General features: G+C 42.2%; 1 protein-coding gene across 1 annotated transcript in view; it reads left to right on the top strand.

The window, feature by feature from the left end:
- The first annotated feature begins 324 nt into the window (after window positions 1-324).
- The window catches only part of Nim1k (NIM1 serine/threonine protein kinase), a 24,716-nt gene continuing 1,383 nt past the window's right edge, over window positions 325-23,657 (top strand). Inside the window, exons 1-3 of the mRNA XM_005392747.2 lie at window positions 325-346; window positions 4,756-5,735; window positions 21,554-21,822. Of these exons, the coding sequence (XP_005392804.1) occupies window positions 5,441-5,735; window positions 21,554-21,822 (564 nt within the window). The 5' untranslated portion in view covers window positions 325-346; window positions 4,756-5,440. The remainder of the gene's footprint in view (window positions 347-4,755; window positions 5,736-21,553; window positions 21,823-23,657) is intronic.

Here is a 23,657-nt window from a genome sequence, read left to right as displayed (position 1 = left end):
TTGGCAATTTAAACTCAGACAAAGAGAACAAAGGCGAGATGGCTTCCTTTGATATTATTTTCACAGCGGGTTGCAAGTCAAGAAAATAAATTACCAAGTAAGCTCTGTTTGCTTTAATCTTACTCAGTGCATTGCTGTGCAGCAATAGGAAGCTAATAATTAAGGACCATTCTGCCTCCTCCAGAGACTTTGATCTACAATGACATGACTCCATATTTTTGTCTCATTGGCTTTCCAAGCCCTCATTAGTGTCCATAAAAACTGGTCAGAGTCAAAAGTGTAAAAGGTAAAACAACAACAGAATCCTCACTGCATCTAAGAAAGAGTAGACCTCATCTGCAATTAGGTATGTCATAATTTCTATTATTTTCTTATTTTTTAATATGATGTAGTGTAAGATTTTGAGGGTGCTACTAAAAAATAATCCAAACATGCTGTTTTTAGTAATCCCATAACCTGTAATTAGGATTTCTGTTTCCAGACATCTAAGAAAAGTCTATAGGAAAAAGTATTTTGCAAAATGAATATGTATATACCCACAGACACACACACTGTGCAGGATTTCTCTACTGTTAGATGTTTTTCCTCAATACGTTTTTTTGCAGTGCTAAAGCTTGAACCTAAGGCCTCCCGCATACCAGCCAAGCATTTTACCATCAAGCTACCCTCCTAGTCCTTTTTCTTTAATTTTTAATTCTATTAGAATGTGTGGAAATCCAGTGTTTCCTCATTCATTACTGTTTTTGAAATTTCTGAAATGCACTGGCAGTGGGAGTACCGCAGAAGCCATATGTTTTCTGTTACTGAGAGTATAACAGATGCCTGGGAATGCTAATAATTAGATGTTGGGCTTTCTGAATTGATTATCTGGTTTTCTTGTCTTTTCTTTATGGTTTATCTCTTCTAGATTTTTAGAAACAATTCCTCAAGTAAATAATTTTCAAGAGAGCTCTTTCTTGTCTGACTTGTTTTTGACTCATGGTTTGTTGCGGTTTTTTAGCATTATTTTCTGGTTTTATGGTTGTTTTCCCTTGTGCTTCCTCACTTCTGTCTCCTTTAAGTTCCTTCCAGTTGTGGTGGTGGTAGTTTTGGTTGGACACAGTTTCTCTCAGTTCGGAGCTTTCGTCTGGTATCTGATGCCTCTTGCGTGCGTATTCATCCTATGAGGAAGGCATTCAGGTGTGACTGAAGCTCCTTCTCTGTGTGAGACGCCAGCATCCCGCAGACTGTGCAGTAGGTAGCTGGGTGACTTTGTGCTGGAGAGCCCCTGTGTAAGTTTTAGGAGGTCTGGGCCTCTGAGCTAGTCTATCCAGAAAAAGAATCCCCTGTGTACAGGTTTCTATGCTTGATTTCCTCCATTCTGGAGGCTTGGACTGTAGGGAAAGGGGACCCTGGGTTCCACAGGCAGTGACTCCTCTCTGGTGCCTCCTGTTGTGAGCAGGGCTGTGGGGTGGGGAGGCAAGGAGAGAAGTAACCAGGTGGCCTTGGTGGGGGTGGGGGAAAGGCCTGGGGCTGTCACTGCTTCCCATTCAAACAGCTCCCATGGTTTTGGTCCTGCGACCTTCTTCCAGCCTTTGAGGTAGTCGATTTCTTGGAGTTTGAAGTCTTTTGGTTTTTTTTTTTTTTTGGGGGGGGGGTTTGGTTTTTCTCCGGTACCGGGAACCGAACTCACGACCTTGCGCTTGCCAGGCAGGCGCTTTTGCCGCTGAGCTAAATCCCCAGCCCCCAGTTTGAAGTCTTTTGAGCACTCGGAACTGGACTCTCATCGGCATATCTTTACAGCGCAGCTTCCTTCACTGTCTTTGCCAACTTATTCACCACCCCTCAATTTTCTCTTCATCTCCCTAAATGTGTTCACATCCCACAGCTGCTGCCATCTTCTTTCTTATTCTCTTCATTTTTGTGGGTTTATACCTTGTCTCCTCCTGTTCTATTCCTTCTTTCCCTATGGGAGGAAGTAACAGTAATGATAATATTAAATTCTGTTCCTTTAGTCAAAAGTTCCTAATTATCTTTTGATTTAAAAAGTACTTGGTTAGAATCAAATGTCCTAATTTTACTGTGTAGTCAAAGCAAAGCAATTTTACTGCTCACTAACTGTCTAAGAGGGCAACACATTACATATTTTAATGGCTTTCTTTTTCAGGTAAACACATGCTCATAGGGAAAATGTAAATCATACAGAAGAGTAAGTAGTGAAAAGTATACCTTTCTCCTGTCCCATTCTCTACCAACACCTAACCTCCCCAAAGGTTAGGTTATATGTGCCAGTTTCTTAGATACACCCTCTTCCTTTGTACACTTCTGATATATCATTATACATACTCACCCCACCTCTTAACAGAGGTTATAATACTTTGGGTATTATAACTCCTTCATTTTCATGAGTGCATAGTAATCCATCATGTGTGTGTGTGTGTGTGTGTGTGTGTGTGTGTGTGTGTGTGTGTGATATTTAGCTAGTTCCTTGTTAATGGTCATTTAAACTTTCTAGTTGAAGAAATGTGGCAGTAAATATCTATCCATCTTTTTATAACAGAAATACATATATCCATGCATATGTGTGTGCAAGATAAATTCTAGGTATAGAATTGCTGAGGCCAAGGACACAGATTTTCAGTCAGATAGTGGAATTTGGATTAAATTTTCCCTTACACATGAATGTGGGGCCAGGGATTATAGCAGCTAGTAAAGAGTAGCCACGCCTTGGAAATGTGAGTTTCCTGAGATAATTAAATGTTGGTATAGTGTTATTAGTTTACAAATAAAAATATTTCCCTGTACTAAATCATACCTACATGTAACAGTAGATAAATTAGTAGGTTAGTTCTTTCCTTTAATAAGCTTTTATCCAAGAAGTACCAGGCACTGTGTAGTACTCTAAGAGATAGAAGAATTAAAGCACAGGGTTCTGCCCACCATTGCTTACCTGGTTTGGGGACAGGTAAGTGAGTTACAAGGACAGCATAGTGTGAGGCACTCTGAAGGGACACAGAGCCAAGAAGTTCTTCATAGTCTGCCGGATCGTGAGCATTCAAGCACTGAATCTATATGCAGTCCCTGTATCAGTATACAGAGATTTCACATAGGTTAAAGTTTCTTTCAGAATCACCATTAGCGCTTCCATGTGCCGTCTCTCATACACTGCATTGCCTTCTGCCAGAAACCTGAGATCACCTACTGTCACTCGACCTGCACAGAGATTCTTAGCCTGAGATGGGTTTCAGAGTTCCTGTGAACCCTTTAAAACTGGATTCAAGTTGTGTGGCTGTGCTTTTTCTTGGGGATGAGGTGGTAGGCTTTGTCAGAATATCCATGGACTCTGTGACTCCAGAGCAATTATTGTGACTCTGATTTCTTCAATCATTTAAGGATCTTTTATCTTCAAACAGTATTTTTAAAACATCCTAATCAGACTGATCTCAGTGGAGATGTGTTTAGTTACTATTACCTGGCCCCTGTTTAACCTTGTATCCTGCATCCGTCTTTCCAGTTTCTTCCTGTATCCAGAAATAGGAACAGTCCTGGGTATCAACCTCCTCTTATCTCTCCTTACATGTTTACATGTGTTTGGCAACCCAGTTACATGTGTTTGGCAACCCAGGCGTAACCATAATAACAATACAGGCAAACCTTTTCTTAACTCTGGTGAGGGGAGAGCATCAAAGAGAGTTGGAGATCTACATTTCCAAGGTAATCTCTCAACTTTTCAACTATTTTGGGCTCAAAAATGCTCCAGCCCCAAAAGCAAGTTCAGCTACATTTAGTGAAAATATATGCAGGATATCACAATCCATGCTGAGAGAGAGAGAAGCCGGGGGCAGGATGTGTAGATGAATTAAACCTGGTTCCTACCTTTGTGAAGGTGAGACATTTAAGAAAATGCAGAACGTGTGGCAGGGTGGCGGGGGGTGCAGAAAAACAGATTATTTCTACTCGATAGTGCAGAGGAGACGGTCTAGCTGGGTGGTATTTCTCATAAATGATGATGCTAGGGCCGGGAATATACCTCAGCAGCACAAGCGCCTGTCTGGCAAGTGCAAGGTCCTGAGTTTGATTCCTGGTACCAAAAAAAAAAAAAAAAGATGCTGTAAGTTTGTTTGTCCTCCCTTTCCTCATCCTGAAACTAAAGTGCTGAGCCTAGAGGTTGACACCTGATCAGATGTATTGATAAGTCCAGGTGAGAAATTAGCCTTTGTCGCTACAATAACAAAGAAAGAATGAAAGGAGGAAGTATAGGAAAAATTGTACAAGAACACTGAGGCATTACAGGAAATGTAACTACTATTTGCAGAAATATAAAAGTTTTTGAATTTTTTTTTACCGGGAATCAAACTCAGGAGCTTGCACTGGCCAGGCAGGCGCTTGTGCCATTGAGCTATCTCCCCGGCCCCAAAATTTTTGAAAATTGATAGAGAATCTTTATTGCTATCATTGGATATATTTTTTAAAATCTGGTTTTGAAGCAACTCAACACAATTTGCATATTTCTTGTATTTTAGGAAATAGAAAAACTGTTTCACCAGAAAGATTTATAGACCTAAGGGCTTTCTTAAAATGTATGTTGGAGGATAAGTGTATCTATATTTTTGTTCTTTCTAAATCATATGTAATCAGTCATCTACCACTGATATGAGTCATAAATTTGTAGAATGCATTTAGATAAATCTTCACAAAAAAGTATCACATTCACCATAAATCTTATGCCCAATACATTAGTGTGGACTAATCATTTTTTTACTCTTTGCTCTTAAGATGACCCAGCACCTATCAAATTTTTGAGACAGCTCGGTGCTTAGAGGAAGGCTCGTCTAAATAAAGGCCAGCTACTGCCATTGCAGGGATTTGAGCTTTCTCTGGATGCCTATGTGATCAAAGGGTGATTTGCAAGATTTTTCTTTCCTGGGATCCAGATTATTACATCTCCTGGTTCCTGTGCCTTGACAGCAAGTGAAACACAAAATGAAGACTGTCAGAGATGAGCATCTGCCGCAGGGACTTGGGGACCTTCTTACACATCAGCTTGCAAGATTCCCTGGCCACCAACTGAAATAGCAAGCTGGAGCCTTTATCGTGGGACCAGCCATCTACCACAGAGCACTGGGCCAGGAAGTTCCTGGAGCTCCACTTGGGAGTCCTATGTAACTGGATATCTGTCTGATGGTACAGTCAGAGCTTAGAAGTTCAAGGTGAAGGAAGGTGGGAAGGTCATCCAGTGACACCAACAGCTATAGGCTGGGCTGGGCAGCCTCTGCAGCCTCTCACTGACGCAGGGAAGGAGGCTGCCCAGCAAGGAGTTTTTGCCCAGCCCGCAGGACCTCTGTGCAGACACTGGGCTCTGGCACACCTCAGCTGCATCTCTCGCTCTTGGGCCTATGCCTCTTCTACAACCAGCCCCATTCGGTGGCTCTGGCTGAGATGGAGACGTGAGCCTGCGTGGATGATGACGGCCGTGTGCGTGAATGGAGGCGGTCTGGTGAACCCCCACTATGCCAGGTGGGACCGGCGTGACAGCGTGGAAAGCAGCTGTCAGACCGAGTGCAGCAAGGAGGGTGAGGAGGAGCAGACGCGCCAGCTGACGCCCTTTGAGAAGCTGACACAAGACATGTCCCAGGATGAGAAGGTGGTGAGAGAGATCACACTGGGGAAACGGATCGGGTTCTACCGAATTCGAGGGGAAATCGGAAGTGGAAACTTCTCCCAAGTCAAGCTCGGGATTCACTCCCTAACCAAAGGTAGGATCTCATTTTCCAACAACCATTGGCTACTAAGGTATTGGGACCTAACTGGGGGCAGATTAGGAGCCCCAACCAAGGAAGCAAGTAAGGTGACACCAGCAGGACATATGCTGCCTAGGAACCAAGCTACACCCCACTCCACTTCCCCAAGGCCAAACTAAGGAGGTTGCTTCCCCTCCTATGTGAGCAGTTTGCAGCATGCAGTGGGAGTTGTTGGAGTGATAAAACTCTGAGATTGATGTTCCTAGCTTCGTCTTATCTTATGTGTATCAAGAACAGTGGTACAGGAGGCCTCTTTGCTGGTCACTGTCTCTGAATACCAGGGTCCAGCCTACCCTCTAACCAGAGGCTGCTCCCTCTGTTATATCTGGGGAAAAGGGTTGATTCTCAGAAATCTTTCTGCTTCTTTCTGCCTTGTGCTTGTTCTCATGTTGTTGGGCTCCTCACTCTACCTTTACTTGGCTCCTGGCTTCTGGCCTCAGGGCAGGACTATGTAGACACCTCTTTGCTGTCCAAACCCCATGTGGATACTTCCCCAAGAGCCCCCTAACTGAGCTGAAACGTGCTGATTACCATAAGGGAGTTTTTTTTGTTTTTTGTTTTTGTACCAAGAATTGAACCCAGGACCTTGCGCTTGCCAGGCAGGTGCTGTGCTGCTGAGCTATATCCCCAGCCCTCATAAGGGAGTTATAAGACAGAAACACACACACACGCACACACACACACACACACACACACACAAATCAGCATAATACATTCAGTGTTAGAACCCCATAACTTTATACTCTCCAAAGAGTCCCTTACTGATATTTTTTTCCTTGAACCTAGACTGGTACCATGTCCCTGGGCCCTGCTTTTCTTGTTTTGTGTTACAGTTGTCTTCTGTTTTCACAAATACACAATGCACCCCAAGTCCCCAACACACATACCAGCATATAAACTCACAAGTCACTGCAGCCCAAGTCACCTTCCATTTTACACTGAAGCCCAAGTAACAGGTGCACCTCTTTATATCTTTTTTCCCCCCTCTGGTACTGGGAATTGAGCTCATGACCTTGCGCATGCCAGGCAGGCACTGTGCCACTGAACTAAATCCCCAGCCCCTATATCTTGACTACTTTACTTACTTATGTGGGTAAATTAAGTACTTTGGAATCTCAGATTCATCATTCACAGTATGGAGCCAGTAAAAACTGTTTACTTCATAGGGTATCAGAAATATTTTAAGGAGTAAGCACTTGATAAACTAGCTGTTGGTACTATTTTGCAGAGTTACTTAAATCTCCGTTGCCTTTGTACAGATAAGATCCATTGAAGTCTCTTTAGCAACAGAAGTTCACTCCTGCACACAAACCAAGACTGGCCCAGCTCTTACGCCCTATACCCTGTGGTTTTCATCTCTGACTGCGCATCACAACTACCTAGAAAACTGGCCCTGAACTTTTCCTTTAAGTGGGCTGGGTTGGGACTAGACTTGGGTGTTCTCTTAAAATTCTCCAGATGATCCTACAGGACCCAGAGCTAATAAACTATGACTAAGCAAATTGAATATACTGTAGACCACTTTTTAAAAATTATTTTTGGTGTTTTCCATGAATAATTTATCATTTATATTTCAAATTCAATTGCAAGGTATTGTGTCAAGCTTTCATGCTGTATTTAACTTTCAAAGTTCATTTCACTTAGGATAATATTCATTTATCCAACAATAGTAGAAGTACTCTATTAGGCATGGGGAGATAAACAGGTGAATTAGGTACAGTGGGACTCTAGAGTTATGACCGGCCTAATGTACAAACAACTTGGGTTATGACCGGAATTTTAGCCTTAACTTAGGACCAAAGTCTTGAGTTATGACCCAAATGCCAACCACTTGTACTTCCAGATGTCTCAGATACAGATTTACCCTGAAAAAGTTCTGGGAGAAACATTACAACACCCTTTCTGACATGGAGTTAAATTAGAAATCCTGGGCCAATGTCTCTCTAAGGACACTGAGATCCACCTATATACAGGAGAGAAACCGAAGGCTGTGTAGAGGAGCCTGAGCCTTCAGCTGACAACCTGAGTTACAACCAGCCCTTGGGAATGAATTGAGTTTGTAAGTTAAGTGTCCACTGTCCAGTCTGTACCTTGAGGATTACAGAAGATAAGGCAGGAGTTGTGTGATGCTGAATGAAAGACTCTGGGATTGAACAGCAATCTCCAGAACCAACAGGCGCTCTCACTGTCTCTGTCTCTCTCTGTCTCACTCTGTCCCTCCTCTCTCCTCTCCTCTGTCCTCTCTTTTCTCTCTTATTCCCTTCCTCTTTCTCCTTTTCCTTCTCCTTTTCCCTCTCTTTCTTTCCCTCTTTCCTCTCAATATATAGTTATAATCTATGTATATAGATTGTGTCATTTATATCAAATTGTCTCTACTAGCTGCTTTTGAAATATTCAATTAATTGTCAACCATGGTTATCCTTCTCTGATGTAGAACATTAGAAGTTATTTATCCTAACTGCATGCTTGTACCTGTTAACCATCTTCTCTCCATTCCTCCCTCATACTCTCCCTGGGTTCTGGTAACCACTATTCTAGTCTCTATTCCTTTGAGATCAACTTTCTAGCTTCCACAAGTCAGTGAGAATATGTGCTATTCATTTTTCTGTTTTGGGCTCATTTCACTCAATATAGTACCTTTGAGTTCTACCCATGTTGTTGCAAATGACTGTGATTCAGTGCCACTTAAGGCTGTTTCATGCACTAAAATTATTTCATGGCCCATGAGTATTAAGGCTCCACTTTGGGAAACCCTGACTTCATTTAGGCCTGCTATGTTTTACAAATGAGGATAAAGAGGCCTCACAGTGGTTGTTCCAAGGTCACAGCAGAGACAAGTTTAGACATGGCCTTTCTTCTTCCTCCACCTGGCTACCTCAGGGTTTGGCACAATATGGAGGAGGCAGCTCTCACACGTTGCCCCTCAATAAGCTAGCCAAAGCTACAAGGCACTTTTGCCTTTTTCATGCCTATGTGCACTCTTCCCCTTTTGGGAATATTCCCAAGGAGTAGTCTTGCTCTTAAAATATCTGTGGAAAGATCAGAGAAACAGGAAACAATCTAGGAGTAATAAGATCATATAGCTGTTGGTCAGCTTTGTGTTACTATGACAAAATACCTGAGATAATCAACTTAAGGAGGAAAGGTTGGTTTTGGCTCACAGTGTTGGAAGTTGCAGTCCATGATCACACGGTCCTGTTGCCTTTGGAGTAATAGTAGATCATGATGAGGCAGTGAATCATAGTAGGAACACAGGAAGCAAAAGAGAAACAGGAAGAAGTCACAGTCGCATGTCTCCTTCTAGGGCCTACCTCCACTGACCTAACTTCTTTCTAGTAGGTCCTCTTCTTAAAGATTTTCTTTTTTTGAGACCGGGTCTTGCTATATAGTCTAGGCTGGCTTCAAACTCACAGCAATCTTCCTGCCCCAGACTTCCAACTGCTGGGATTATAGACATGCATTACCATACCCTGCCTACTTCTTAAATATTTTACATTTCAATTGTACCATAGACTAGGGACCAAGCCTTTAACACATGGATCTTTGGGCATATTTTACGTCCAAAAGCTAGCAGTAACTACAGCTCACAAAAACAGCATGAGCTATTCTTGCAGCCAACTTCCTGTCTTTCCTCCCTGATCAAACAGTGTGTAGGAAAGGCCTGCCACTGTGACTTTACCTGGAAGACGCAGTGCAATATTGAGGGAAGATGTTGGCTGTGGAGTCAGCCAAGCCTGGCTGGAATTTCAGGTTTTTTTTATGTTTGGTTGTATAACCATAAACAAATTTTTTCACTGTTCTGTGCCTCATAAAATAAGGTAAATATATCTGCTACATAGAATTCTTCAGAGGAGCAAACAAAAATAGAAATAGTGAATATCTGCCATGTGCATAAGACAGAGAACATGGTAAGCACTCTCCCTTCAAAAATGTCTGGGTTCTTTAGCCTGAGTCATGCATCGTTCAGTTCATGAAATAGAAGCTTACTCCAATTAGCTCATGGGGAAAGGGTCCATTGAGTATCAGGAAACTCTGTGGACCCACAGCAGGGAAGTAAGGCCAGGTTTCAAGGTGTTATGCTTTTTGTCTTATTTACTTTCTCTGGGGCTTCATGGTTTTGGATTTCTTCCTCCTGCGATGAATTGTCCACTTTTCTACTTCTTTGTGCAGAGTGGCTTTGTAGACTAGTTTTATTCAGAAATAATCATGGCCAAGAATGATTGTTGCCAGTTCCTTGTCTACACAAGCCCTTGGCTTTTTGGCCCCTCTCCCTTCCATTAGTTTCACTGTGTTTCAGCTCAGATTTTGAAGACAGAGGTGTTCATCTCTTGTCAGCCAACGATGGGCTCCTTTTGAGTCAAAGCAACTATTGTTCTGTAGGTCACATGCCTACTACTCTCTACTACTCTCTGTTCTGTAGGTCACATGCCTACTAACTTCTGCAGGGTCAGGAGCATGAAAAGACAGCAAGTTGAGGGGTAGGCAGAGAGCATAACCAGCTAAAGTGAGAAATCCCCACAAGACTTGCAAAAAGCATGTCCATTCTGTAGCCAAGCTGTTACATGAGAACAGAGGAAAAAGGTACAATGATAGCATTGATACTGTATTTATATGGTGATTTGAGTTCCAAAGTTTCTTGTGTGTTATATAATAAAACTATCTTCATGCTAGTCCTCCTGAATTTTGGAGAACATGGCATTTCCCCACTGTTAGATGAGAGCCTTTTGTATATTCTCGTTGGGCCTAACCAGTCACGGAGTAGCCCACTTGTCAAAGCTACAGTGTCACCCCTGCTTCTGGGATGGGATGTGCAAACAGGGCAGGAAAGTGGACTGTGGCTTGTACTAATGTGGCCCCAAACAAAATCTACTTGTCCAGAATTACCGCAGGATTTCTAGGACACAGGAACAGTCCTGATGAGGCAAGGGAGGAGGCGATTCCCAGGAAGAGCGTTTCGGTGTCAGAGCAGTTCCCAGGACGGTGGTAAAATAAATAACTAAAAAGAAAAGGCACCAGCTGCTCTGGATCCCTGGAAAGAAGGCTTCAACATGGGCCTCTTCTGGCTGCAGCTTATTTTTGTAGCTAACAACTTAGATTCCCTTGGGCCCTGCAGCCTGACAGGGCAGGCTGAGAGCGGTCGTGAGCCCCCTTTTAGGCGGATTAGAAATTTCCCACAAAGGATGATGCGCTCGCCTTCTGAATATTTTATGTCCCATCTGTTGTCACCAACAAGAGAGGTAACGAGTGCCTGTGCTATTCTCCATGGTGCCTTTCCTGACCTCTTCGTCCCTCTTGCCCTAGTCTCATGTTTCTCGAATCCTTTCTTCTTCTCTTTCAGTTTATTTATTCATGTGTTCATTTATTGCTTTTTAAAAGCAACCATATGTAATAAACATCTCCTGAGCACATGCTTTGTTCTGGATGGTATGGAGATGAGTTGGGTGTACTTCTTGCAGCAGTTTAATGATGGGAACTTGCAGCAGTTTAGTGGAGACAGAGAAGAAACAATGGGTATGTGGTGTCACACAGTGAACCACCGCGGTGTGCTCACCTATGCTGGGAGGAATCCAGAACAGACTTGCACTAGTTCTTGAAGTTTGAGGAGACATTTCACAGGACATAGGGGAAAGAGAGTTCCAGGAAAAGAGAGAATTTAAATTAATGGAGGTATGAACTAGTGTGGGGGTATTTGGCAATTTAAAGGTAATTCAGGATAAGGATGTAACTCAGTGGTAGAGCACTTGCCAACCACGTGTGAGGGCCTGCCTTCAATCCTCAGTACACAAAACCAAAACAAAAAAGTGACTCCACAGAGCTGCAACATGGAGCTCCCATAGAGTGGTAGAAATAACATAGGTGATATAGGTAAGGGCTTGGTTACAGAATATTCTTACATATTTGAGCTTTGTCATTTAGGTATTGAGGAGATATTTTAAAAGCACTAGTCAAGTGATTAATACTTAACTGATTAATTTGATGTGATTTTAGCGAGGAAGGTGAACTGAAGTTGGGGAGTAAAGAGAGTCAAGGAAGCCAAAAAAAAATATTTCTTTAGTGTCCAGATGAAAGATTTTATCCTTCACAACTGAGGCAGTGACAGTGGGAATGGAGGGAAGGGGATGCATTTGAAAAATATTTTAGGATTGTGGAAAATCTTGTCACCAAGTGGATGGGCATGAGCAAAAAGAGCCAAAAGGAAGGAATGTTTGAAGATGATTTCCAGGTTTGATGATTTATCAGTGAATAATAGATTGCAGGAGAAGAAATAAACCCGAGAGTAAAGATTTGGAAACACTGACTTGGAAGTGCATGGAGGTCTTGACTGAGAAGTAAGGATTTGGGGTAGAGTGAAAATCTTAGTAGTGCCTGTTACAATACCTGATGTCGGATAGCATGTCATATCAAACTCAGAGTTCCCCTGCATGTTATAAATAACCAACACTGGACAAACCAAGAATCAAGTTATACACTAACTTCTCATGAAAGCCCGGGGTGGGGGCGTGCCAGCAGGACCGTACAGGGCAGTGTTTCTGCTAGTTGCCCTGTGCCGTCATCTCCAGCACGGGCTGGAAACTGAGTCTGTAATAAAGCTTGACACCCTGGTTTTGAGGAAGTGATCTCTCCTCTTGCATATATTCATTAAAATATAAACGTAAATCATATTCTCTTACTTTAATAATGGTTAGTGAGTTTTGGGAATCCATCATAAAAATTTCAATATTAGAAATACTATAACCCAAAAATGTTCATTGTAGTGTTAAGGACTAGAAATCACCTGGAGGATCCAATGATACAGGAATCTAAGGCACTCTAGGATTAAAGTGAAGCGCTTCTGTCCAGTAAACACTGGAAGAAGCTTCCCAATCAGAGTGCATAACTATAAAGATTGTAATGTGGAAGACGTGTGGAACGTGGTAAGTGAAAAAGCAAGGTGCAAAACCAAGTGTGCTCTCTGATGATAGTAACATAGGCTCTTGTGATGATTGAATGGAATCCTTCATTTAACACATAGTTGTTGAGCACTTTGTATGTAAGAGGTACTGTTCTAGGAACTAGGGATATAGCAACAAACAAAATAAACAGTAATTTTTGCACTTAGAGAGCTTATATTCCTCTGAGGGAAACAGACAAAGTAAGGTAGTAAACTATTCATTATGTTATGCAGTGATGTGATAAGAAGAAAGTAGAGGGGGTTGGGCTGGGTGGGAAGCATGTCAGGCTACTGTTTTTAGGTAAGGTGGCCAGGGATGGCCTTCCTGGGGAAGTTCAATAGTTGAACTGATGGAAGTGAGAAAACTCACTGGGCGTGGATATGGGGTCAAGTGACAGAGCAGAGGGGACAGCAAGCATAAGAGTGCCAAGGTGAGCAAGTGTCTGTAGAACTCTCCAAACAGCACAGGGTGGGGGCAGACATATATCACAGTATATGATGGTGTGTGGTCACATATATCACAGTAAGGACTTCGTTTTTCCTAAGAGTGAAGTGGGGTCATTGGAGGGAGTAGAGGAGTAGTGTGGTCTGGCTTATGCTTACCAGGTTCACTCCGGCTGCCAAAGGCAGAAAAGGCGAGGTCAGTTAAGAGTGTTCGAATAATCTTTGTACCCAATGGTGTCTTGGACCAGTAAGGTAATGGTGGAATCCTATAGAAAGCTATACTGAGAAACTAGAGGCTGCTGGCATTTGCTCACAAATTGAACATGGACTGTAAAAAAGAGTCAATACCTGAAGGCCCAGGCAACAACAAGAAGAGTTTATATTTATTGAAATGCGAAAGGTTTAGCGGTACGGATTTGGGCAGAGGGAGTCAAAAACACGATATTGAACATGTCATGTTTAGCATGTCAATCATTCGTGTATTACATGACAGAGCAGATGCCTCTGGTGTCTCACCCGGTCTCCTTGGGTTTTACCATTTCAGCACATACAGTTATGACCTTCAACTGCCGCTCTGTCTATCGCTTTGCCTCTTGGGCTTTCTTGAGCTGCTGGAGCCTGCTCTGCTTACACACGTGGTGGGCCGGTAGTACAGCAGAATTAAAAGTTCCCCAGTAGTAGCCAACAACCAAATACGGGCAGGAGTTAATGTAAAAATATCTCTCATGTTTAAGAGACAGTGAAGGGAGAATTGGAGACAGTGAAACTGAACCAACTGCTTTAAGGAGTTTTACCACGAGGAATGAAAGTATGATACTGAAGGTAGAAGTGGGGTTAGTGAGGCTTTCGCGCAATTACAGTTTTTGATGTTTAACGTACATCAGTTCAAAAAAACGCATGAAAATTCTAAGTATGCAGGTCTCTAAAATGACCCATATAACCACCACAAGATCAAGAAAAGATATTAGCAGTACCTCAGAGTGCCCCCTCCCAACTCCTTCTATACACACCTTGATTTGGAGGCCTTGTCCCTCCACAATCACTGTTCGGGTGATTCTGATGTGTAAATACACTTGCTTAGGTGACCTTTCCACTTGGATGTTGTCTCAGCTTGGATTCTTCCAGGAACAGATCCTGCTGCAGGGATTGAAGTATAATCACTGTTATGGTTGATACATTGTATCAACTTGGGGAGTCTAGAGGTTTGGCTAAGGGACTCAGCAGGAAGCCAGGGTGCTTACTTTGTATATATCCTGAGCCTGTGGAAGAAGAGGGCATGGAAATTATGTGAGAGCTACATGCCCCTTAGGTGGGGGTAGCCTGTTTACAGTGTAAGGGAGGGAAAGAGGCTGCTTGCCACCATTCCTCCCTTTTGCTCTGGCTGCTTTGCTGTTCCACTGCCATTCCCCACTTTGCTCTTGTTGCTTTGCTACCTTCTGCCTCGCAGGCAGCCAAGTATGGACTGAAACCTCCACAAACTGTAAGCTAAATAAACCTCTCCTTCCTTCCTTTTGGGTAGTGGGTATTTTGTCTCAGCAACGAGAGAAAAGTAACCAAGACAATCACCATCCTATCTTCTGACATCACAGATTGCTTTTGCGTGCTTCAAAGAGTGCCCTCTGAAAGTGTAGGAGGGTTACTGGGCTAGAAATGGAGTGTCTGCCAGCACATACAGTACATATTCTTTGGTCTTGCTCCATTTGCTCAATATCACACTTGGAAACAATTCATGTTATTTTATGTAGTTTAAATGTTGATGTTCACTGTTATACTGTGTGTGTATATATCACAATTTATTTACTCACTCTACTGCTGCTGATGTGGATAGTTTCCAGTTTGGGGCTATATGAATAATGGTGTTGTCTTCATCTGCTTTGTGCTGCTATAACAGAGTACTTGAGACAGAGTAATTTATAAAGAGCAGAAATTTCTTTTCCACAATTCTATAGATTGGCAAGCCCAAGATTAAGGTACTGGCATCTGGGGAGGGCCTTCTGCTACATCCACGGTGGAAGTTTGGGGCAAGAGAAAGCAAACCCACTTCTTGAAACCCTCTTATAGTGGCATTTATCCATACATGAGGACAAAGCCTATGTGATCTAAACACCTCCCCAAAAGGTCCCACCTGCCAATACTGTTGCACTGGGGATTAAGTTTCCAACATGTGAATGTTGGAAGGCACATACGGACCATAGAAGCTGCTGTGAATATTTTAGCACAAGTCCTTAGGTAAATGTATGTATGCATTTCTGTTGGGAAAGATTTAAAAACAGATAAGTAGCATGTGTGTATGCTGATGGAAATGATCCAGTAGAAAAGGAAAAATTGATAACGAACAGAGAAGGAAGAAGTTTCAGAGGATTGTCCTTGAATAGATAAAAGTATAGGGAATCTGTTCAGCATGTAAAGGAATATGAAAGGAGTAGGAAGCTTTTATCCAAAGAAAGAATTTCTGGGTACAGATTGAGGTAGATTGGAAGACATCATAAGAAGACATTGAAGAAATTCTTTTTTTTTGTTTGTTTTTGTTTGTGTATTGAGACAAGTCTCACTACATAGCCCAAGCTGGCTTCAAACTCATAGTGATACTCCTGCCTCAGCCTCCCAAGTGCTGGAGTTACAGACATGCACCACCACACCCAACAAAGAAATTCTTTTCTCATGCTTTGTTTATTCAAAGTAGGGAGGAAGGTCCTTGGCCATGAGTGAGGAGAGGGAGAAGGTACTTGAGAGTTGATAAGAGAGAAGAAGCCATGGAAGGTCAAAATAAAAAGAATTGAGATATCTTCTGGACATGTACCAATTCTCCACAATGAATGTAATCATGATGTACTGCAAACATGTACTAATGAAAATTTTTAAAAATACAAGTGTAAGAGGGTTGTTGGACTAGAAATAGAGTATGTTTACCAGGAACATTGGTGGCCTCCCTGAGGCTAGTGATCATACATGCAGAGAGACAGGTCATCATATTCAGCTGCACAGGGACAGGAAGCAAGTATTTGGAGCTAGATTTGACCAGGGTTTTGTTTTGGCTGAGGAAACCTACCAGTGTGAGAGAAGGGCGGGAGAGCTGAGGAAGTACACAAAACTATGACAGCAAGACAGAGCCTCCTCCAGCGAATGACGCCATCCACTTGATTGCTCAACACAAGAACCTCGGCCTCGTCAACCTCTGACAGCCAAATGCCAAGTCCTATTGATTTTACCTCCTAAATATCTCACTCTTTTTAAATTGGATTAAACTACTGTAATTTTTCTCCTTATTGACTCTTCCATGATCCCTCACCTTGCAGTCAGAAGTGATCTTTTAGAAAATAAAAGACTGATCACTTAGCCCAGTTTACAATCTTCCAGTGATTTTTCATTGCTCGTAACGCAAGCCCCAAATATGACTCACAAGACCTTGGCTCTCCAACCTCATCCTGGCTTCTATTCTCTTTCATTTCCCATGTGCCAGCCCTGCTGTCTTCTTTTGATTCAAGGCAAAGGTGTCCAGGGCAGGGCGCAAACACCCCAGGGAGTGCCCAAGATGACTCACTAGAAGGAAAATATTAGAACTTCCATTTGTCTTCATTTGGCATTATATTTTAAAATTTCTATGTATAATTTCTATGTATACTTAAAATGTATACATTGATAATAAATGCATATAATTTTAAATAAATATATGTATATTAAAATAGTGTTAAAAATGTTTTATTGACAAGAGAAGCCTGTCAGAAAAGCTTATAGATCCCTATGCTCACATATCAGGGTCTTTCCTGCCTCAAGATCTTCCTTCCTTCCCACTCCTGTTTTTGAAACCTCTTTTTATTGCTTCTCCCTTACTTTCCTCCTGCTCACTCTTAGTGAAGCTCTAAAGAAAGTGTTAAAAAAATTCTCTGACTCCCAGATCAGGAGTACATCCTCTGTTTTATGTGTCCATCACATCGACACTTCCCCCAAGCCTGCTGTACTAGAGATCTCCCATCCAGAACTCCAGATCCATCCTTTCTCCTGCCTTCTGACCCAGACTACATTGTCTTCCTAGTCCTCTGGGTTCCGGTTGACCTTGTTCTCTAGGGAGCCCTGGCAAGGGATCAGTGGAAGGACAGAAAGGTCCTAATCTCTGTTCACACACACCCTTACTGTAAGAGTGACACAGGCAAGCTGTCTAGAAAGAATGTCTCAAATCCTTTTAAGTCAGCCTTCCCTAAACTGAGCAATACTCTGCTTCTAGGTTCTAATATCTGCTCCTGCCCTTTGTCCCCTTGGTCTTGTGACATATTTTGCTTGGCTTAATCTAGGTTTGTAATTCAAATTAGTTGCTGGTACTTAACAAATAGAAGCTTTTGCATAAATTTTCAAGTGTCTGTCTTCTTTTAAAAAATAAAAATCATAGCTAGGCACAGTGGTGTGCACCTGTAATCCCAGTGCTCAGGAGGTTGAGGTAGAAAGGTCTTCAGTTTAAGCCCAGCCTGAACTACATAGTGAGTTCAAGGCAAGCCTGAACCATATAGTGAGACCTTGTCTCAGAAAACTAAAAAATTAATAAATATAAAAATCAGGCAAGGCCCAATGATATAGTCATGTAATTCCAGCACTTGGGAGGCTGAAGCAGGAGGATTGTAAGTTTGAGTCCTACCTAGGTAACCTAGTGAGACCTTGTCTCAAAATAATAATAATAATAATAATAATAATAATAATAATATAAATAAAAAGGGCTAGAGATATGGTTAAGTAAATAGGTACCTAAATAAATAAATAAGTAAATAACAAAAATAAATCCAAAATTGGCCTTAGGCCCATATTTTTACAGTAATCTTCAATAGTTTTCACCATTTGGACCTGAGTAGCAGCTTCCCTTTCATGGCAGGGTGGGTTCACCTCAAGACTTCATAATCCCAGCTACACTCCCAGCTGCTTACAAAAGCCTGCTTTGCTGTCACCACCTGGCCCAAAGGACTTGAGCTCGCAAGTCCTGACTTAAAAAATGTTACCCAGCAGGTGAGACCTGTGTCAGACTCCTCACCTGCTGTGGGAAAGGGAGGCTGACCTCTCAAATCTGCCTACTTCTCCCTCTCTCCCCTACCGCCACCAAGAGGGTCCTGTCTGGAGCACGATAACCACCGCCGACACCACTGTCCTGCTATCAGGTTGGCTGCTCCTCCATGTCTCTCCCTGTTCCCTATATTGCCAGCCTAATCTTTCTACAGTGGGAGTCAGAGAATATCTTTCCCCTTTAAAACCTTAGGTTTCCCCATCAGTGTAGAGATAAAGGCAGCATTTCTTAAAAATACCTCCAAGGCTCTGGGCCCCAGGATGACTTGGGGCCACTCACAGTCATTCTCCATGCCTCCAGCACAGCAGGCCCCTCTCAGGTCCTCTTGCGGTCGTCTCACCAGCTTGGCACACACGCCACTCCCATGGGTCCTCCTGTCACCTCCTGCTCACAACTAACATGTCCTTACCCGGGGAGGCCTTTCTGTTGTTTATCGTCATTGCTTCCTCACAGGTACTGCACGAGTCATGAGGGGTTTTTCAAAGTCTTTTTCCTCTCATTGGACTGTGAGAGTGGCGTTTGTCCTTCTCACCTTTGAGTACAGTAAATATTCACTGGACATGTGTTCAAAGAGTAGATTTTGGAACCGAGTTTTTTACAGAACAGCAATTCTACTGCTGAGCAACAACTTGGCATGTCTCCTGTAACTATAGACATAGAATGTCTTTTGTGATTTTACATGTAGGTTATAAGGCATGGCTGTAATGTGATTTCACACAAGTGAGGCAGTGAACACACTCAGGGCAATGAATCACCAGAAGCACTTATTCTTACAATCGTCTTTCCTCATGCTGGAAGGGAATTCTTTGCTATAAGTCATTTAAATGAGAGGGAAGGATGGGAATGGGGAGAGGGGAACATTGGGATTGTGCTAAAGGGAGGTTTGTGACAGCAACCTGACTCTTGAATACTCATTATGTGTAGAACTGTGCACAGTTACTGCAGAGAGGTAAGGGGCAGCAAAATGTGTGATTGGTTCTGGAATAGAGATCTGAGTCCGCAACAGGGGAACCAAGAAGGCTCTTCTATAGGGATTACATGAGATTGAGGGCTTGGAATTTTTTATGCTGGTCCTTAAAATAGCAGCTCACCTAACAGGCTAAACAAAACCAGAAGCTTACATCCAGATAGAGAGTTGAAGGAAATCTTAATCCTAAAGATTGAGAAGTAGAAAAGATGTGATTGCCTATTTGCTGGTGCTGATTACCAGCTGACACTGTCCAAGCTCCTGCCTCTTTCTGTTGCAGAAGCCTAGAAAGACACCTCCCTCTTCTACCTCTTCCTCCTCCTTTTCTCTCCTCTCCCCTCATTTCTCACTCTCTCAGTGCTGGACTTGTGTGTGCTAAACCTATACTATACCACTGGGCCACATCCTCAATCTGGCTTTCTTTAATATGCCAATAATACAATAATAATACTATTTTGAGGAAGTATTTCCATGCCAGTAACCATTGTGCCAGTGTTGTTCACAGCAGTTGTTTTGCAAATAAGTCAAATAGGCACTCTGTAATCCTGTTCTGTTTTACTTGCTTGATAACTTTTTTCTTATCTAATAGAAAGTCTGGTCTAGTTTGAACCAAAAAAAGTATGATGTTTTGTTATGGAGTCCAGATTCATTAATTTTTTAACAGTAACCACTTTCCTTACACAATCAATCTATCTATATTTTAAAGGTTTCAAATATTTATTATTGACCCACTAATGCTGATCACAGAAAAAGAACAAGATTCCTGATTAAGCACATTCACCTGTCCAGCTGATAGTATTTGATATGATAAACTTGCCCATGATAAAGACAGTATCATCTTGTGACCTCTGAGAGGGTAAATGTGCTGCAGCTCATGGGTAATTCCTTACAGCCCCAGCTTGGTCCTCCTCCCCAGCACCTCCTCTTGGGAGTTGCACCTGATTTTATTACCAGTCTTTATCCAAATCCATTGAGGAATGGGGCAATTCTGCTTTTACTTCTTGGCCAGGAACCTCTTGATTCTGAAAATCTTGTGTGAAGACATGGTTAGGCTTGGACGCAAAAGCACAATCAGTCTATATTTATGATAGAAAAAAAGTACCAGTAACTCTTGTAAACATGCTGATGAATATGTAAAAACTGTCAGATTTTTTTCTATGTAAATATGTATTTGGGTTTTTTTCTCACTGATATAGCTACCATCCTTTCATACCAGTACATAAAGATCAACATCATTATTTTTGGTGTGCTATTGTATTGATGAATTGCACTTCAACCATCTTTTGCCGGCTACTTAAGACATTCCCAGTATCAAAGAAGTCTTCCTACACATGCATCTTTTATGTGTCAGATTGTTTCTTTAAGGTTAATTGCTGAAGTGAAATAAATGACTGCCTTAAAGTGTGTGGCCATCTTTAAGCATTGTAATACATAACACTGAAGTACAGTCCAGAACCTCTGCAGTCATGAACACTCTCATTAACAGCACCATCCTGTGCTGATTCCCTCACACCTTCCCTAGCATGCTGGAACACGGAGTACTGCTCTGCCATTTACTCTGCGTACCAGGCACTGACAAAGTTAAAGGAAATGCAGACCTGAAAATCAGGAAGAGGTGGAAGATGGGGGCATCAACATTTACAGGTCAATGTGTTGAGATTGTAGTATATTGGAGATCAGAATACTCAGAACTTGGACACTATGATCATCCTAGAGCAGGTGTCATGGAAGGCTTCCTGGCTAATAGGGCTAATTTTGAGTCTAATCTTAAAGGATCCATCTGGAATGAAGTGAATAAAAGACAGGAAAGGAGTGATAGAATGGTCCAGATAAAGGAAAGACCCTAAGTATGAGTGTCTTTTGTTTCAGGAAACAGCAAACAATTTCTAATAGTTGGACTAAAGCATATATGGAAAGCTGAGGATGGTGGACAGGAATTATGGACAATGGGGCTGAAGAGACAGGTCAGGTCTGATCAAGAAGGTCTCTCAGCTAACAAAGAAATTTTGACTTTATTTGGAAAACCAGATAAAGATAACGATTGAACACTCCTTTGGGAGGTAGGAGTTGGCACCAAGATCCACACTGACCCAAAGGAAGAGCACAGATACTCATTTTGAGGATTGCTTCACCATTCCCACTGATGGGCTCTATAGGCTTGGGAACCACCACTAAATCTGTCTAGTAAAATAAAGAAGCTTCAGAATCATGCATAGTTCTCATAACAGCCATATGTGGTGGTTATCAGGATCTCATTTTACACAGGAGTCTGACATTCATATGTTACCGCTGAACCTAAAATTGACCAGGCTGTCAGGCTCCAAAGCCTGAATTGTCTTCTAGTGCTAAATATGTATAAACTCTGGCCCATCCTTTTTATTTTCCAGAAAAAGTTGCCATTAAGATCCTGGACAAGACCAAGTTAGACCAGAAAACCCAAAGGCTACTATCCCGTGAAATCTCCAGCATGGAAAAACTCCACCATCCCAACATTATTCGCCTTTACGAAGTTGTGGAGACCCTATCCAAGCTCCACTTGGTGATGGAGTACGCAGGGGGTGGGGAGCTGTTCGGGAAAATTAGCACTGAAGGAAAGCTCTCTGAACCAGAAAGCAAGCTCATCTTCTCCCAGATTGTGTCGGCTGTGAAGCACATGGTGAGCAGGGGTGAGGACTGAGTCTTACTGCCATTTCACCCACATTAGGAACGTGAGGCTTTGATTTAAAGTCACATAAGAATCCCACAAGGCTTTGGTTCTGTGGGGGCAGATAGTATAGTCCATTGGTCAGAAGTCTGTCTGGGATGATGTTCTTTGCCTCCAAAGCAACATCCAGGAATCTCCAGGTACATGGGAGCCTCCTGGCTTGTCTAGAAGTTGCCAGGGGTCACGTAGGGCAGCCAGATAAACACCATCTACTCACTGGCCATACTGTTTCTCCAGCCTCGTGTTCTATTCTTCAGGTAGTTGGCTCCTCGCTTTTTTTAGCTTTGCCTTCCTAATCCTATGTAGGATGGTCTTTCCCCTCATAACATGTCTCATTTCAGATACTACCTGCACTGCATGACTAGCTCAGTGTGTCTATCTGTCTGTCTATCTCTGTCTCTGTCTCTTTGTGAAGCTTATTTCAGTCTTGTGTTGGCTCACACTGAACTTCCTTGTCTTCAGTGAGGTCTCCTAACTCTTACTCCCTCTGTGCTGTGCACATACAACTTAATTATGTCATTCCTATTACAGTTCTGTGATTATTTCTTTGGATAAATCTGTATTCCTGAGGCATACCCCATAGTTTCTCTAGGAGCTATTCCTTTTGTGCCCTCCCTGTTATCAACCCTATTGGTGGACACAGAAGAGACATTTGACTTGCTCCTACTACTGGTAACTTGGTGGGAGAGTGGAAGAGAATGTCAGAGTAGAGAGTACAGATGTGAGTCCTTAGAAGCCCTAAACCCTGCCGTTTCTCCCAGTTATCTGGTCTCCCAATAGAGGAAAGGTTAATCATAGACATAGATTCAAACTGTGTTTGGTTAATTGGTGTGCCAGGACCACACTGGGCACTGTTGGTACAAAATCCTGTACAGTTCTCACAGCAGCCTTTGCAGTGGTTATCAGGACCCCATTTTATAAGGAGACTGACATTAATATATCACAGCAGGTATAGTTGAACCTAAAATTGACCAAGCTGTCAGGTTTCAAAGCCTGAATTCTTATCCCAAATGATCCATTAGGAAAAGTAACATTAAACTGTTTCCCAATAGCTCTTGAGATTTAATAGGTCTAGTGCCTTCAGAAGGTTGTCTGGATCAAGTGGAAGGTAGGAGGAGGCATGTGCTCACACCTCACAGCAGGACCTGTTGCTAGAAACTTGCCAAATGCAGCCTCCTCCCTTCCACTGAGTTGTATAAAGATGAGAGAACCCATCCAAAGGAGAAAGGCTGGAAGGCTGGAAGAGGACTCTAAACCTTCCTGTTCTTAATCCCAGTCAATGGATCACTCAGAAAAACCCAGATAAGACCTCAAAAACTAAGCGTTACTGTTCAACTGTGATTCAGCATGTATAGTTTAAGACCTAGGTCTTATTTCTGGCACTCATTCCTGAGCCCAACCATGTGGAACAGACTCCAAAAACTCACCTCACAGAAGAATCAAACCTTTGGGAGAAGGGCATTACATTGCTAAAAGGTTGGCAAGATATGACAAGGTTTCCTAACCTATTTAAATTGGTCTCTATTGAATTTCTATTTAACCACTATCAACTTGCTGTGTTAGAACAATGGATACATTTTTAATTTTTTTTATTTTTAAAGAGAAAAAACAGAAATTTCAAAGAAAGATAATAGGAGGTTAGCAATAATTAATACATTGTGTATTATTATCTCCAAAGTAGTTACTCAGGGTACAAGACATAGGCATGAAATATTGTCCAAACAATATTAGCACAAATCTTTCTTTTCAATGAACTAAGAGCAACTAGCAGTATAACTATCTTGTAT

Source organism: Chinchilla lanigera, unplaced genomic scaffold, assembly GCF_000276665.1.
Source record: "Chinchilla lanigera isolate Chin_1 unplaced genomic scaffold, ChiLan1.0 scaffold00045, whole genome shotgun sequence".
Taxonomy (NCBI): Eukaryota; Metazoa; Chordata; class Mammalia; order Rodentia; family Chinchillidae; genus Chinchilla; species Chinchilla lanigera.
Note: the sequence above shows the minus strand (reverse complement) of the source record. Positions and strands in the feature narration are given on the sequence as shown.